Raw genomic sequence first — 15817 nt, forward strand, 5'->3', positions numbered from 1 at the left:
TAACGATTTTCTTCAAATTCATACCATGGATAGCTATTCATAAGCCCTATCAACTGGCATGAGTCTCATTTCTGGGAAAATTTCACGAGCTCCGTAATATTCTTGAGAAAAATGGCGGATAATGACTAAAAAACCATGTTTTTCACGGTTTTCTCGAAAACGGCTCTAACGATTTTCTTCAAATTTATACCATGGATAGCTATTTATAAGCCCTATCAACTGACATGAGTCTCATTCCTGGGAAAATTGCAGGAGCTCCGTAACATTCTTGAGAAAAATGGCAGTTACTAAAAAAACATGTTTTTCACGATTTTCTCAAAAACGGCTCTAACGATTTTTTTTCAAATTCATATCCTGTATTGAAGCTAACATCCATAACCCCAAGTTATTTATCAGCTCTAACAACTGGTATGAGTCTTTTTCCTGGGAAACTAATGGGGGGTCCACCCCATCCTTGAGAAATGGACTTTGTAACCTCCTTCTCGTGCATGAGGTAGGTAGGTAGAACAGTTTATAAAAAGAACACAGTCATAGTCAAGATATTTCAGCTGTAGAACAGCTGTTTTGACGGCTTTTAAAAACGCTGTGGCTACAGTTACGGTAACCGTAACTCCATTCGCGTTCCGGTAAACATTTGCGCAGGCGAGCGCGCGGCTACCGCTATTTACATGTGCATTGTGGTGTTGATGGTTTTTGGTGACATGGTTATGATTTCTAAGTAACTAACTAACTTCATTATTAACTAACTTATTTCTAACTAACTTCATTGAAACAATAGGTTATCATAACCATGTCACCAAAAACCATCAACACCACAATGCACATGTAAATAGCGGTAGCCGCGCCTGCGCAAATGTTTACCGGAACGCGAATGGAGTTACGGTTACCGTAACTGTAGCCACAGCGTTTTTAAAAGCCGTCAAAACAGCTGTTCTACAGCTGAAATATCTTGACTATGACTGTGTTCTTTTTATAAACTGTTCTACCTACCTACCTCAAAAAATCATCGAATTTCACAATTTACACAAAGGAAAAAGTACTCTGAAAACAATAACACATATTTATACAGTAGTCTGATCGTAGTTGCAAATATAATATGTTGCCGCCAATCGTCATTATGTTATTCCCCTAAATTATTCTCGTTTGAATGAGGCTTACAGTTCAATGAGCAAGGAAAGTTGAGTGAGTGTACCACACCAGATTTTTTTAAAATAATTTCTCAATTACAACTAACAACTTCTCGATTTCAGCGTATGTTCTCAAATTGAAATGATACTTTCTCAAATAAAATTCACTATTCTCAACTTAAGTGATGACTTCTCAAATATAATTGACTATTCTCATTTACATCTGAAGTTTTCTCAAATATAAATGACTATTCTCAATTAAAATTGATACTTTCTCAAATACAGTTGGAAAAGGTGTAGTTATGCTTGTTTAACGAATTTTATCTGCCTTATAAACTTATTATTACTAATAATTTATTACGTTGATAAAATTACAATAAGAATGGGATAATCGCTGAGGTAGTTCAGTGTGTCGTCTCATTCATATTCTGAATTGTAACTGCTATATAAATATTTGAGAGAAAAATACATTTCTTCACTATTATTTAAAGAAGTTGAGACTTGGACAATTTGAGGATGAAATTTGATGTTGCCAATTTGTGCGAAATTCCGACTTTCTCAGGTGAGCCTATATGACTGAATATGTTCAATATGACAACACAGTCGACGCAGGGTTCCTCATTAAATTATATCATAGAGAAGCAATAGCGTAAGTAGATATCCCATGGTATAGGGAATTTATGTCGCAACTTTTACTGTTATCTCAAGCCGATTACTGTCGATTATTGTCAATTTTTACTGTTTTGTTGGGGTGAGAGTGTAGGAACGGCACAATTTGAGAGACTACCAGCGTCACACAGCTGCATGGGAAAGAACTACGTGAACTATCTGCTTGGGATAACAAGTAAAAGTTGCGACATAAACGCCCAATACCATGGGATATCTACTTACGCTATCGTTTCTCTATGATTATATTCAGTCATGTGGGCTTGCATGAAATGGGCGCAAAATCGCACAATTTGGCAAACTGGATATTTTTCTCAACTTGTTTTCTTCAGAAATAAGTTAGTTGTTTTCAAATAGTCGCTCAGTGTAAGCACTGTTTAATTTAGTCAATTTGGCCCGTTTTATAGGACACACTTATTGACCGAGCGAAGTGAGGTCTAAGATTCAAGTCGACGGTTTGGCATTTCTCTTAATGTTTAAATGTTTATATGTTGCGCATTTACGGCGAAACGCGGTAATAGTTTTTATGAAATTTGACAGGTATGTTCCTTTCTAAATTGCGCGTCGACGTATATACAAGGTTTTTGGAAATTTTGCATTTCAAGGATAATATAAAAGGGAAAAGGAGCCTCCTTCATACGCCAATATTACCGAAAAAATCAGACTATAGAATTATTCATCATAAATCAGCTGTCTAGTGGACTATATTACTACCCGTTCAAAAACATCGAACATCTTGAAAATGTATCTTTCCATCAACGTTAGTAGACAGTTGACTATAATACTACCCGTTCAAAAACATCGAACATCTTGAAAATTGTATCTTTCCATCAACGTTAGTAGACAGTTGCAGCCAGACCTGATAACAGCGCTCACACTCACATTCCGGGACGACACGTCACGGTACGATAGGACAGAAAGCTCTTTGTTTATTTAGGATTTTTTCTAGACATTTTAAATTGATAAATTATTTATTAATTTTTGAGAAAACATAACAACAGGTCAATGTAACTTACTGAGCGCGAGGTCTACTGTTCACAGAACCACTACTTAAATCTGATGGACAATTTTCTATAATCTATATTAAATCTTTTAGGTTTAATGGTCCTTGGTCCATTAGGTTCAATAAGGCCATTAAGGTTACAATAAAATATAAAAGTAAATTACATTACTGTATTTTTTACAAAAATTGATTCTTAACTAGTTTTTGTTTATGTTGCAGCTCTCAAAACGAAGACAGTAGTTACCCTTTCAGTGGACAAGAGTGACACGGTGGAATTCGGCCGCGGTCCCTCCTCTACTGACACCTCCATGCCTATCTACATTGGAGGGCATCCGAACCCCAAATCTCTGCACGGCGTTCTGACCACTGAACAGTTTGTTGGTTGTCTCCACTACATCGAAGTAAACAACAGAAACGGCAAAACGTACGACGATTTCTCGGCTGTCGGAAACGTTACGCTCAGTGTGTGCCCTCTCAATTAAAGCAATTGGTTTCAACAAGTCGCTCAGTGTGTGACCTGTAATTTGAATCAATTTGTTTCAAATAGTCGCTCAGTGAGTAACTGTCATTTGAATCTAATGATTTCAAATAGTTGCGTGACTTGCAATTTTAATCAATTTGTTTCAAAATGTCGCTCAGTTTGTGACATATTATTTGAATCATTTTCAAATAGTCGCTCAGTGAGAGACCTGTCATCTGAATCTATTGGTTTCAAAACATCGCTCAGTGTGTGGCCAATCATTTGAATCTATTGGATTCAAAAGGTCGTTTAGTGTGTGACCTGTAATTTGAATCAATTGGTTACAAATAGTCGCTCAGTATGTGACCTGTTATTTGAATCAATTGGTTTCAAATAGTCGCTCAGTGTGTGACCTGTTATTTGAATCGATTGTTTTAAATTATGTGGCAATTCAGATGGATGACGTACTGTACGAATTAGTTTTATATTTTCTTGGTAAGAGTAACAAGCATTTCTATTTTAAAAGGCTTAAATGCTTGACGAAAGCCAGATATTTTTTGAACTTCTTTAGCAAATCAATGTAATTAGCTATTTAATTATGTAACTTATAAATCGAATGATTCTTTGCATACTGGTTATTTCTTTTCAATTATAACACCATTTCCTAAAACTGAACACTACTATACTGAGTGATTTATGATATGAAAACATAAAATTTCCAAATTTTTCAATGTTTATACATACTGAACGGTAGCAAATTTTGCAAATCTGAAATTCGTATTCCTCGTATCAAGGAGCATAAATATGCCAATTTTCAGCATTTTTTCAATTTTCACAAGATATACCATATTTCATGAACCTATGATTGTGTTTTCATCAATTTTCAATTTCATCATATTATATAATTTGTGTTTGTATCTTTAAGATCAAAATCAACCAGAGATGGTAGCACTGGCTACCTTGAATAGTTGCTTTAGTGCCGTGTCTGATTTTCTTTAAATTTAATAATGTTCGCGGTAGTTCTTCATCATTAAAAGTTAGTTTTATCCACGAAAGCTAGTGATGGACTTCTATTAATGTGTAAAAAATCTGGTGTGGCGCACTCCTTGCTGTTATGAAAATTAATCACCTGACGCTAGTGTACACGCGTATCTCAAGTCTACTATTCAAAGAATTGAGCCAGCTGGTGACAGAAAAATAACGCTGGAGACACACGAGGTCTGCTATCTCTTCATAGTGAATGATCTAATAGAATCAACAGTTGCCAACAGTTTGCAATGAAATAATCACATTTTATCGTATTTTAAGCTAATTTTCAATTTTAGGTGAAAATGTTACTGAACATTAGATGAAGAGATTTTCATGCTCAAACTTTTCCACCTGAAATTTTTTGTTCAAATTGTATCTGAAGCAATTTTGCATAGATGTGGCGAAGCTCCTGAAATTTTTACAGATATGAGACTTGTGGCAGTTGGTAGAGATTATCAATGACCTTTTTAGGTATGAATTTGATCAAAATCGTTGGAGCCGTTTTCGAGAAAATCGCGAAAACCCTGCTTTTGACTACATTTTTGGCATTTTAGCCGCCAACTTGAATTGCATTTGATTGGAATTGTTCGTGTCGGATCCTTATATTGTAAGGACCTTAAGTTCCAAATTTCAAGTCATTCCGTTAATTGTGAGGTGAGATATTGTGTACACAGACGCACACAAACAACATTGATTTATGAGGCTGCAAATATGAAATATTCAATTTTTCCAATGGTCATATCTCCTGAACGGTAAAGGATTTCGCAAATCTGATTCAAGATTCGTTTTTCTCGCATCAGAAACCATAAGATTACAAAGTTTGAGAGATTTTTATTTTTCTCAAAAAACTCATAAAAACCATGGACTTAACCATCGTGAAACATACTGAAACAAAGAGTTTTTTAGATTTGACTGAAATTAGCACCATAGATAAAGTTTGACCTGAGAAATGTCGGAGACAAATTTGGCAACCCCAGTTACTATGGAGGATGAGTTATGAAGCTGGAAAAATGTGATTTTTTAAATTTTCCAATGGTCATATCTCTTGAACGGTAAAGAATTACGCAAATCTGATTCCAGATTCTTTTTTCTTGCATCAAAGACAATAAAATTACACAGTTTGAGCGATTTTTATTTATCACAAAAAATGATAAAAACCATGGACTAACCATCATGAAACTCACTGAAACAATAAGTATTTCAGATTTTGCTGAAATTTACACCATAGATAAAGCTTGACCTGAGAAATATCGTAGCCAAATTTGGCACCCCCAGCTACTATACAGAGTGAGTATGAGGCTGCAAAAATAAAATGTTCAAATTTTCCAATGGTCATATCTCCTGAACGGTAAAGAATTTGGCAAATCTGATTCCAGATTCGTTTTTCTCGCATTGAAGACCATAAGATCACACAGTTTGAGCGATTTTTATTTTCCACAAAAAATTGATGAAAACCATGGAAACTCACCCATCGTGAAACTCACTGAAACAAGTAGTTTCTCAGATTTGGCAAATCTGATTCCAGATTCGTTTTTCTCGCATTGAAGACCATAAGATCACAAAGTTTGAGCGATTTTTATTTTCCACAAAAAATTGATGAAAACCATGGAAACAAACATCGTGAAACATACTGAAACAAGAAGTATCTCAGATTTAGCTAGAATTTGCACCATAGATAAAGCTTGACCTGAGAATAGTGTCGGAGCCAAATTTGGCACCCCCAGCTATTATTCAGGGTGAGTTATGAGGCTGCAAATATGAAATTTTCAAATATTCCAATGGTCATATCTCCTGAACGGTGAAGAGCTTCGCAAATCTGATTCCAGATTCGTTTTTCTTGCATCAAAGACCATAAAATTGCACAGTTTGAGCGATTATTATTTTTTACAAAAAATTGATGAGAACCATGGAAACTCACCCAAGGTGAAACTCACTGAAACAAGTAGTATCTCAGATTTGGCTGAAATTTTCACTATAGATAAAGCTTGACCTGAGAAATATCGTAGCCGAATTTGGCACATCCAGCTATAATATTCAGGGTGAATTTATGAGGCTGCAAATATGAAATTATCAAATTTTGCAATGGTCATATCTCCTGAACGGTAAAGAGTTTCGCAAATCTGATTCCAGATCCATTTTTTCATCAAAAACCATAAAATTACATAGTTTGAGCGATTTTTTTATTTTTCACAAAAAATTGATAAGGACTAATCATGAAACTCACTGAAACAAGAAGTACCTCAGATTTGGACGAAATTTGCACTACAGATAAAACTTGACCTGAGAAATGTCGTAGTCAAATTTGGCACCCCCAGCTTCTATAGAGAGTGAGTTATGAGGCTGCAAATATGGAATTTTAAAGTCACTGAAACAAGAAGTATTTCAGATCTTGCTGAAATTTACACCATAGATAAAGCTTGACCTGAGAAATATCGTAGCCAAATTTGGCACTTCCAGCTACTATACAGAGTGAGTTATGAGGCTGCAAATATGAAATTTTCAAATATTCCAATGGTCATATCTCCTGAATGGTAAAGAGTTTCGCAAATCTGATTCCAGATCCGTTTTTTCATCAAAAACCATAAAATTACATAGTTTGAGCAATTTTTTATTTTTCACAAAAAATTGATAAGGACTAATCATGAAACTCACTGAAACAAGAAGTACCTCAGATTTGGACGAAATTTGCACTACAGATAAAACTTGACCTGAGAAATGTCGTAGTCAAATTTGGCACCCCCAGCTTCTATAGAGAGTGAGTTATGAGGCTGCAAATATGGAATTTTAAATTTTCCAATGGTCATATCTCCTTTACAGTGAATAATATCGCAAATCTGATTCCAGATTCGTTTTTCTTGCATCAAAGACAATAAGATTACAAAATTCGAGCGATTTTTATTTTTCACAAAAAATTGATGTAAGCAATGGACTAACAATCCTGAAACACACTGAAACAAAAAGTATTTCAGGTATATCTGAAATTTTCACTATAGATAAAGCTTGACCTGATAAATCTCGGGGCCGAATGTGGCACCCGCAGCATACAGGGTGAGTTATGAAGCTGGAAACATGAAATTTTCGAATTTTCAAATGGTCATATCTCCTGAACGGCATAGACTTTTGCAAATCTGATTCCAGATTCGTGTCTCTCGCATCAAAGACCATAAAATCACAGTTTGAGCGATTTTCATTTTTCACAAAACATTGATGAAAAAACAATGGACTAATCATCGTGAATCTCACTGAAACAAGAGTATCTCAGGTTTTTCTGAAATTTCCACCATAGATGAAGCTTGACCTGAGAAATGTCATAGCCAAATTTGGCACTCCCAGCCACTATAGAGAGTGAGTTATGAAGCTGGAAAAATGAAATTTTCGAATTTTCAGATGGTCATATCTCCTGAACGGTAAAGAATTTTGCAAATATGATTCCAGATTCGTGCTTCTCGCATCAAAGACCAGATCACGAAGTTTGAGTGATTCTTATTTTTCACAAAAAACTGATGAAAATCATGGACTTATCATCGTGAAACATACTGGAACAAGAATTGTATCAGATTTGGCTGAAATTTGCACCATAGATGGAGCTTGAACTTAGAATTGTGGGAGTCAAATTTGGCACCCCCAGCTATTATTCAGGGTGAGTTATGAGGCTGCAGATAAAAATTTTCCAATGGTAATATCTCCTGAACGGTAAAGAGTTTCGCAAATCTGATTCCAGATTCGTTTTACTTGTATCAAAGACCATAAGATCATGAGGTTTGAGCGATTTTCATTTTTCACAACAAATTGATGAGAACCATGGACTACCATCGTGAAACTCACTGAAACAAGGAGTATCTCAGATTTTGCTAAAATTTTCACCATAGATAAAGCTTGACAGAGAAATGTCGGAGCCGAATTTGGCATCCCCAGCTACTATACAGAGTGAGTTATGAGGCTGCAAATATGAAATTTACAAATTTTCCAATGGTCATATCTGCTGAACGGTAAAGAGTTTCGCAAATCTGATTCCAGATTCGTTCTTCTTGCATCAAAGACCATAAAATCACAGTTTGAGCGATTTTCATTTTTCACAAAACATTGATGAAAAAACAATGGACTAATCATCGTGAATCTCACTGAAACAAGAGTATCTCAGGTTTTTCTGAAATTTCCACCATAGATGAAGCTTGACCTGAGAAATGTCATAGCCAAATTTGGCACTCCCAGCCACTATAGAGAGTGAGTTATGAAGCTGGAAAAATGAAATTTTCGAATTTTCAGATGGTCATATCTCCTGAACGGTAAAGAATTTTGCAAATATAATTCCAGATTCGTGCTTCTCGCATCAAAGACCAGATCACTAAGTTTGAGCGATTTTCATTTTTCACAAAAAATTGATTTGGCATGGACTAACCATCGTGAACCACACTGAGACAAGAAGTATCTCAGATTTGGCTGAAATTTGATCATATCTCCTGAACGGTAAGGAATTTTGCAAATATGTTTCCAGATTCGTGTTTCTCGCATCAAAGACCATATAAGATCACTAAGTTTGAGCGATTTTCATTTTTCACAAAAAAATGATTGGAAGCATGGACTAACCATCCATCGTGAGACACACAGAGACAAAAAGTATCTCAGATTTGGCGCTAATTTGCACAATAGATGGAACTTGACCTGAGAAATGTCGGAGCCAAATTTGGCACTCCAGCTATTACTATACAGAATGAGTTATGCGGCTTCAAACATGAAATTTGCAAATTTTCAAACGGCCACATCTAATAAAACGGTATCTAATAAACCATATCTAGAACGGTAAGGAATTTCGCCAATGTGATGACATTATATTGTTTCTCTCGTCAAATATTAATTATTATATCATTGCTGAGAGTTTTAGCGATTTTAATTAATTTTTGGATTCATGAAAAATGTTGCTTTTTTCTGTTGTGCTGTTTGTTCTACATCCAATACAAATGAGCTCAGTAGTCACAAAAATCCTGAGAAAAATGAATTTCCCGCTCAAATCAGTCAGTACCTCTTGCATGTTTCTGTTGCCCTGGTAGTATTTTAGTTGGTTTTAATTCTGTACCAGGGATTCAGAACACTTGAAGAGGTAGCAGGGTTTTTCAACGCCTTCCAATGCAAGCATAGGCAACCCGCAACACTGATCTAGTTTGTGTACCTCTTGCATGTTTCTGATGCCCTGGTAGAAATCTGGTCATTTCTAATATGCAAATGAGCTAATTTGAGCGGGAAATTCAAATTTCTCATGATTTATATAATATTTGAGCGGGAAATTCAAATTTCTCATGATTTAACTATTTGATCGGGAAATTCAAAATTCTCATGATTAGCGGGAAATTCAAATTTCTCATGATTTATACTATTTGAGCGGGAAATTCAAATTTCTCATGATTTATGTGACTACTGAGCTCATTTGTATTTTAGAAATGTAACAGGAAGTTAAAACATAGCAAGTGGTAACTGAGGCATTACCGATTAATGCTTACACACATTAAATACTACTATATGTGTTTAGTTCAGTTGATAATGTATCTCTATTTTCAATTTCATCAAATGTAAGACTTTAACTCAATTTGTTACCAAAATCAAACAAATCCCACCATCCTTTCGGAGTTTCCAAGATAATTTACGTCATTTGAATTCTGGAAACAGACGAAAAAAATTACAATTACAATATTGAATAAATTTAAAATATAAAATTACAACATTGATTGTAATCATGGTCTAAACCATCGTGAAACACTGAAACAAAAAGTATCTCAGATTTGGCTGAAATTTGGTCATATCTCCTGAACGATAATGAATTTTGCAAATATGATTCCAGATTCATGTTTTCCGCATCAAAGACCAAGAGATCACGGAGTTTGATCGATTTTTATTTCTCACAAAAAATTGATGAAATCATAGACAATCAATGAAAATCGTGAACCACACTGAGACAAGAACTATCTCACATATTTGGCTGAAATTTGGTCATATATCCTGAACGGTATGGAATTTCGCAAATATGATTCCAGATTCGTGTTTCTCGCATCAAAGACCATAAGATTACTAATTTTGAGCGATTTTCATTTTTCACAAAAAAATATGGAAACCATAGACTAACGTGAAACATGTTTTGAAAAACATGAGAAAAACCATGGATGTGTGTTTTGAAAAACAAAAAGCATCTCAGATTTGGCACCCCCAGGTTGAGAAATGCAGCTTCAAACATACAATTTGCAAATTTCCAAACGCCCATATCTAATGAACGGTAAGGAATTTTGCAAATCTGATTGCAGATTCGTTTTCCTCGCATCAAAGAGCATAAGCTCATGAAGTTTGAGCGATTTTTATTTTCCACAAAAATATGAGAAAAACTATTCGTGTGTGTTCGTGGCGCATATGTTTGTACGCACCGTCACATTCTTGTGGAGTTTCCTGTTATTTATGTCGAGGATTTAGTTTGTTTCTTGAAAAAAAATCTGGTGTGGTACACTCACACAACTTTCCTTGCTCATTGATCTATAAGCCTCAGTCTTAAAAGAGGATAATTTCGGAGAATAACATTATGCTGATTGGCGGCTAAATAATTAAAGCTATGATTATACAATATTGTTATTGTTTTCAGAGTACATTTTCCTTTGTTTGAATTATGAAATTTGAGGATTTTTTAAAAGTTGTCAAAACAGCTGTTCTACAAATAAAATATCGACATGTGTTCTTTTGAATAAACTGCTCTACCTACCTACCTCACGCACGAGGAGGTTACAAAGTAAATTTCTCAAGGATGGGGTGGACCCCCTGTTAATTTCTCAGGGAGAAGACTCATGCCAGTTAAAGAGCTGATATATAACTATACAGGGTATGAATTTGAAAAAATCGGTCAAGTCATTTTTTGAGAAAATCGTGATAGAAATTTAACAAAATTCATTCTTCTCAGGAATATTACGGAGCTCCTGCTATTTTCCCAGAAATGAGACTCATGTCAGTTGATAGGGCTTATAAATAGATATCTGGGGTATAAATTTGAAGAAAATCGTTTGAGCCGTTTTCGAGAAATTGTCCGCCATTTTGAATGGAATTTTATTGAATTTCTTATTGTCGGATCCTCATGGTATAAGGACCTTAAGTTTAAAATTTCAAGTCAATCGGTTCGTTAGGAATGGAGTTATCGTGTTCACAGACACACACACCAACACCCAAAAATCATGTTTTTGGACTCAGGGGACCTTGAAACGTATAGAAAACATGAAATTAGGGTACCTTAAATTTTTTTGGAAAGCAATACTTTCCTTACCTATGGTAATAGGGCAAGGAAAGTAATAATGAAACGTATAGAAAACATGAAATTAAGGTACTTTAAATTTTGTTGGAAAGCAATACTTTCCTTACCTATGGTAATAGGGCAAGGAAAGTAATAATGAAACGTATAGAAAACATGAAATTAAGGTACCTTAATTTTTTTGGAAAGCAATACTTTCCTTACCTATGGTAATAGGGCAAGGAAAGTAAAAAAAACGGCTTATATTATTATATTTCGATGAAGATGAAAGAATACTCTATATCATAGTTGTTTAGGCATGATTAAAATGTGGTTGAATTCAATTTCAGGTGAACAAACACAAAACTTCGTATTAAATGTTTATTTTGCACTAAAAAAATAATACTCATAATAATATCTGTTCACTACATATATTCTTATATTTCAAACAGATTTATTTGGAATCAAATTACAAGAGGTTCATCATTTTTAATCATAGTTACAAACATTATAAAAATATTATTTACATAGGAAAAGTCATACATGAAATGTAACAACTTTACAATTAATAGATGAAGAAGAAGCTATTATTAGCTATTAATTTAATCAATAACATAAGTTTATAATGTGCTTCAGTAAGTTTTCTTTGAAAGTTTTAGTTTTAATTCTAAGCATAATCAAAGATAAAACTATGATACAATAAGAACATTAAAGCAAATCAAAGTTTTAATACCCAATACAAATAAATAATAATTTTATTGATTCAATTTCTGTTCAATCAATCAAATTTCAAGTGATTATTTCATTTTGATAACATGTTATTCTACACTTCAAGGCATTGGTTTCAGTTTTCTCCAATCAATAAGAATAATGGAATTTAAGTTCTCAGTTATTGAGATCATTATTCATAGTGATAATGTGATACAATATAATTTTAACTCTGGTAAAGCCTTTATTAATAAAGCTTGAAAAAATACAAAAACAATACTCAGTAATCTAGATGAGTCGTTAATTTTTATTGTATTAAATACTAGCATTTTATTCATTTTAATTAATAAACTTCGTCACTAACCGTTTAAATATTGATAAAAAAATTAGGACAACTTTCACTGTTCGTTAGTTAAAAGCTGTTAAATTAGATTCACTCCAATTTGCCATAAAAACATGCCTCCCATAAAAGAACTGGCAGTTTGGAGTGTTAAGTATGCAGTTGAGATTATAATTATTTAATGTGAGACTTTCTCTCATATTATTTACAACGATGATTCTTATTACATGAGATTTTAAGATAAATTATCAATTAATAACATTAATACAATGAATAAAAAGTCTACACCTTCTTGTTTCTTTTTGTACAGAAACTTTTCTATAAAATGTAGAATAATTATTAAAAACAAGCAAGTTTTAACAAATTAAACAAAATATAGAGTAGTATTGCAACCAACTGAACATAATAAATAGTGAACGATTATAAAATGATGGAATTAATATTATTTTAAATCATCATTAATCATCTGAGCCGACTATGAGACTAGTATTCTTATTTTTACCCAGAAACAATTATCTCCAAAAATCTATTTCCTCGATTAATTTCTTCGCAAAAAATAAGATTTACTTCTTAAAACTGTCAGATGATATTTTTTTGGAATGCTGACTGTATTAATAAGTGAATATAGCCACAATCATTATTATTTATAGTTCCCTAATTTTTATGTATGTATTTTAGTTAAGTGCAGTGGCATATATTTATTTGTTGTAAAGCTTTTTTGTATTTTGTTTTTGGCAAATAAAGATTCATTCAATTCATTCATTCAAAATATAATTTAACATTGAGATAGGCCAATTTTATGTGTATTAAATTTCTGCAAACTGGAAATAGCGTTTCTACTGTTGAGGATGGACATTATGAACGAAAAAATGAATTCTTCAATGTTGTTTTCCATCACGAACTGCTTATTATTAAATCACTTTTTGCTATTAGAAAAAACGACTAGCAGTCAGATATTTTACAATGAATGAATTTGAATAAAATATAAATAGATCAATTCATTTATTGTAAAATATCTGACTGCTAGTCGTTTTTTCTAATAGCAAAAAGTGAAAAAATGAAGTCAAGTTTTTTGAAATTTTCAGATTTTCTTCCGATGATAAGTATAGTGTGATTTTTGCTGATTATGCGTAACATCGTGGCTGGAGATACTCTAATCGTTTCTGATGAAAGTCGTGCCTAGTGTAGAGCGATTTTCAACTGCTATTCTCTGGCTCGATATGAATCTGAGAAAATCAAGAAAACTATTTATTATGTCGCACTGTAACCTAATTGATTAAAACACCTCAATTTTTATTACTCTTTACTCTCCTTACATAACCAACAATGAAAACTATATAAAAAAATTATAAATGTTGAAAAAATTTTAAATCTATATACTGTAATAAGAGAGAGTTTGTGTTTGTTGTGTTTAAACTGTGCTTAAACTGTGTTTAAGGTTGTGTTTGTTCGCATCAAAACATGTCAACTTGTGGATTGCATACCGGAAAAACGGGAATGATTTAGATCTCCAAATTTTGCACATAGATTCTATAAATATCAATCTCGTGCACCTGGAAGCCCAAAGTTTAATTTTCCTTCTAGATTTTTCAAAATTAATGTTTAAATTTCATTAATGGTACATTCGATTTTATTAAAAGATCACCAAATCATATGGTCGAAATTAAAAAAGGAACATGTTACTATATTGCTTTCTACCTGAAAAACATAGTTTTGAAACTTCGTTTTCCTGATGCAATGTTTAGGCCTACACGTGGCATGGATTATTAATTTTTCAGCTAGAACAATTTTTGAGACAATAAAGTGCTAAATAAACGTCTACAGTTTCATCAATGCTGTATCGGCAATATGAAAACGCATGCAGTTAATAGGTATGTCTTTGAATGAAGGTGTTGTTATTTACATAAAGCAATTATATTCTTCCATTTTTATTTAATTAAAATTTCAAAATTATTCGAGCCCTGATAGAATGACTGACTCACTGTACAGTCAGTCGAAAATTTTAATATTGGAATGAGGGGTATTTTGGCAAGCTGAGCAAAAAAATAAGGTCATATGCACCTTTTCGTTATATCTTCAAATGAAAAATGAGTTTTGTGGGTTGTCAAAACTCCCTCTGAAAGGGAAACTATTCAACTTATTCTATCTTTTAGTAAAATTACAATGATCATCCATCCATGTATCATCTTCTATACTATAATAAAGGGAAAAACTGGATTATAAACGTAGCCTATACAGGTGTAAAGTATAGGGAAATTATGTTTGACGCATTATCACGTCAGAACTACTGGACTGATTAACTTGAAATTTTGCATATAGATTCTTGCTTAACCGAGGGTGGTTATAGACCAATTTTAAATTCTTCAAGATTTGATTACATCAAGTTTTCAGTTTGTCAAGTTTTCAATTATTTGTCATGCTTCCAGTTTGTATGGAAGCAGCAGAAGATTTCTCTTAAAAGGGAAATTAGAAGATAGTATGATTGGGGATCCTTTTCGAATGATAAAAACAGGTTTTCCGTCACACCCAAATTTTTTCCGCCATTTTGAATCCAACTTCTTTTTTTAATTGAAAGGTGGTCATACTGATTTACTTGAAATGCAGCATATAAATTCTTAATCAACCAAGGATTCTTATAGGCCTATTTTGAATTCTTCTAGATTTCATTACGTCAAGTTTTAAGAAAGACCCTTGCAAAGCACTGGTTACCTGCTAGTTATAAATATAAATTATTATAAAATTAAACTTATACAAAAATTAATATTGATCCACAAAGAACACTCTTTGAAGAGAGGTAAACGTAGTTGGGATCAACTTTCAACTTTCAACTTACCTCACTAAGAATCACCACGTGGTCATAATCTCCATAGATAGTTAATCGAAGCTCTCTTATAAGACCATACCGACGACCCAAGGTTCCTTCTGCAACACCTTCCGCTTTCAAAAAGTTCACTCATTGGTTGAACGCGACTATGAGCCAAGAGTAAACTGTGCCCGTTGGTTTCTTCAGCAAGACATTATCCAACCAAATTTTCTAGAAAATGTGTTATTTACCGATGAGTCCAGCTTTACAAGAGAAGGAATCTTCAACTCTCGCAACAGTCACGTCTGGGCCTTAGACAATCCTCATGAGATCAAAGTGCGTGGTTATCAGCATAGATTTTCGCTGAATGTTTGGACGGGTATCTTAGGTAATCGCGTGATTGGACCATACATTCTTCCTAATCGTCTG

The 15817-nt window shown here is 33.5% G+C and overlaps 2 protein-coding genes across 3 annotated transcripts in view; one reads left to right on the forward strand and one right to left on the reverse strand.

Moving 5' to 3' along the window:
- LOC111061978 (laminin subunit alpha) overlaps window positions 1–3887 on the forward strand; it is a 125417-nt gene extending 121530 nt beyond the window's left edge. Inside the window, 1 exon segment of the mRNA XM_039431341.1 lies at window positions 3016–3887. Within this exon segment, the coding sequence (XP_039287275.1) occupies window positions 3016–3278 (263 nt within the window). The 3' untranslated portion in view covers window positions 3279–3887.
- Window positions 3888–9605: 5718 nt separating this feature from the next.
- LOC111052536 (alpha-1,3-mannosyl-glycoprotein 4-beta-N-acetylglucosaminyltransferase B) overlaps window positions 9606–15817 on the reverse strand; it is a 34465-nt gene continuing 28253 nt past the window's right edge. The window contains exon 10 of one of the 2 annotated variants that reach the window (XM_039430051.1): window positions 9606–9936. In XM_039430051.1, coding sequence (XP_039285985.1) covers window positions 9926–9936 — 11 coding nt within the window. In that variant the 3' untranslated portion in view covers window positions 9606–9925. Of the gene's footprint in view, window positions 9937–12257; window positions 13812–15817 lie in introns of those variants that run through there. The other variant, XM_039430050.1, reaches the window with a different exon arrangement.

The sequence above is a fragment of the Nilaparvata lugens genome, chromosome 6 (assembly GCF_014356525.2).
Source record: "Nilaparvata lugens isolate BPH chromosome 6, ASM1435652v1, whole genome shotgun sequence".
Taxonomy (NCBI): Eukaryota; Metazoa; Arthropoda; class Insecta; order Hemiptera; family Delphacidae; genus Nilaparvata; species Nilaparvata lugens.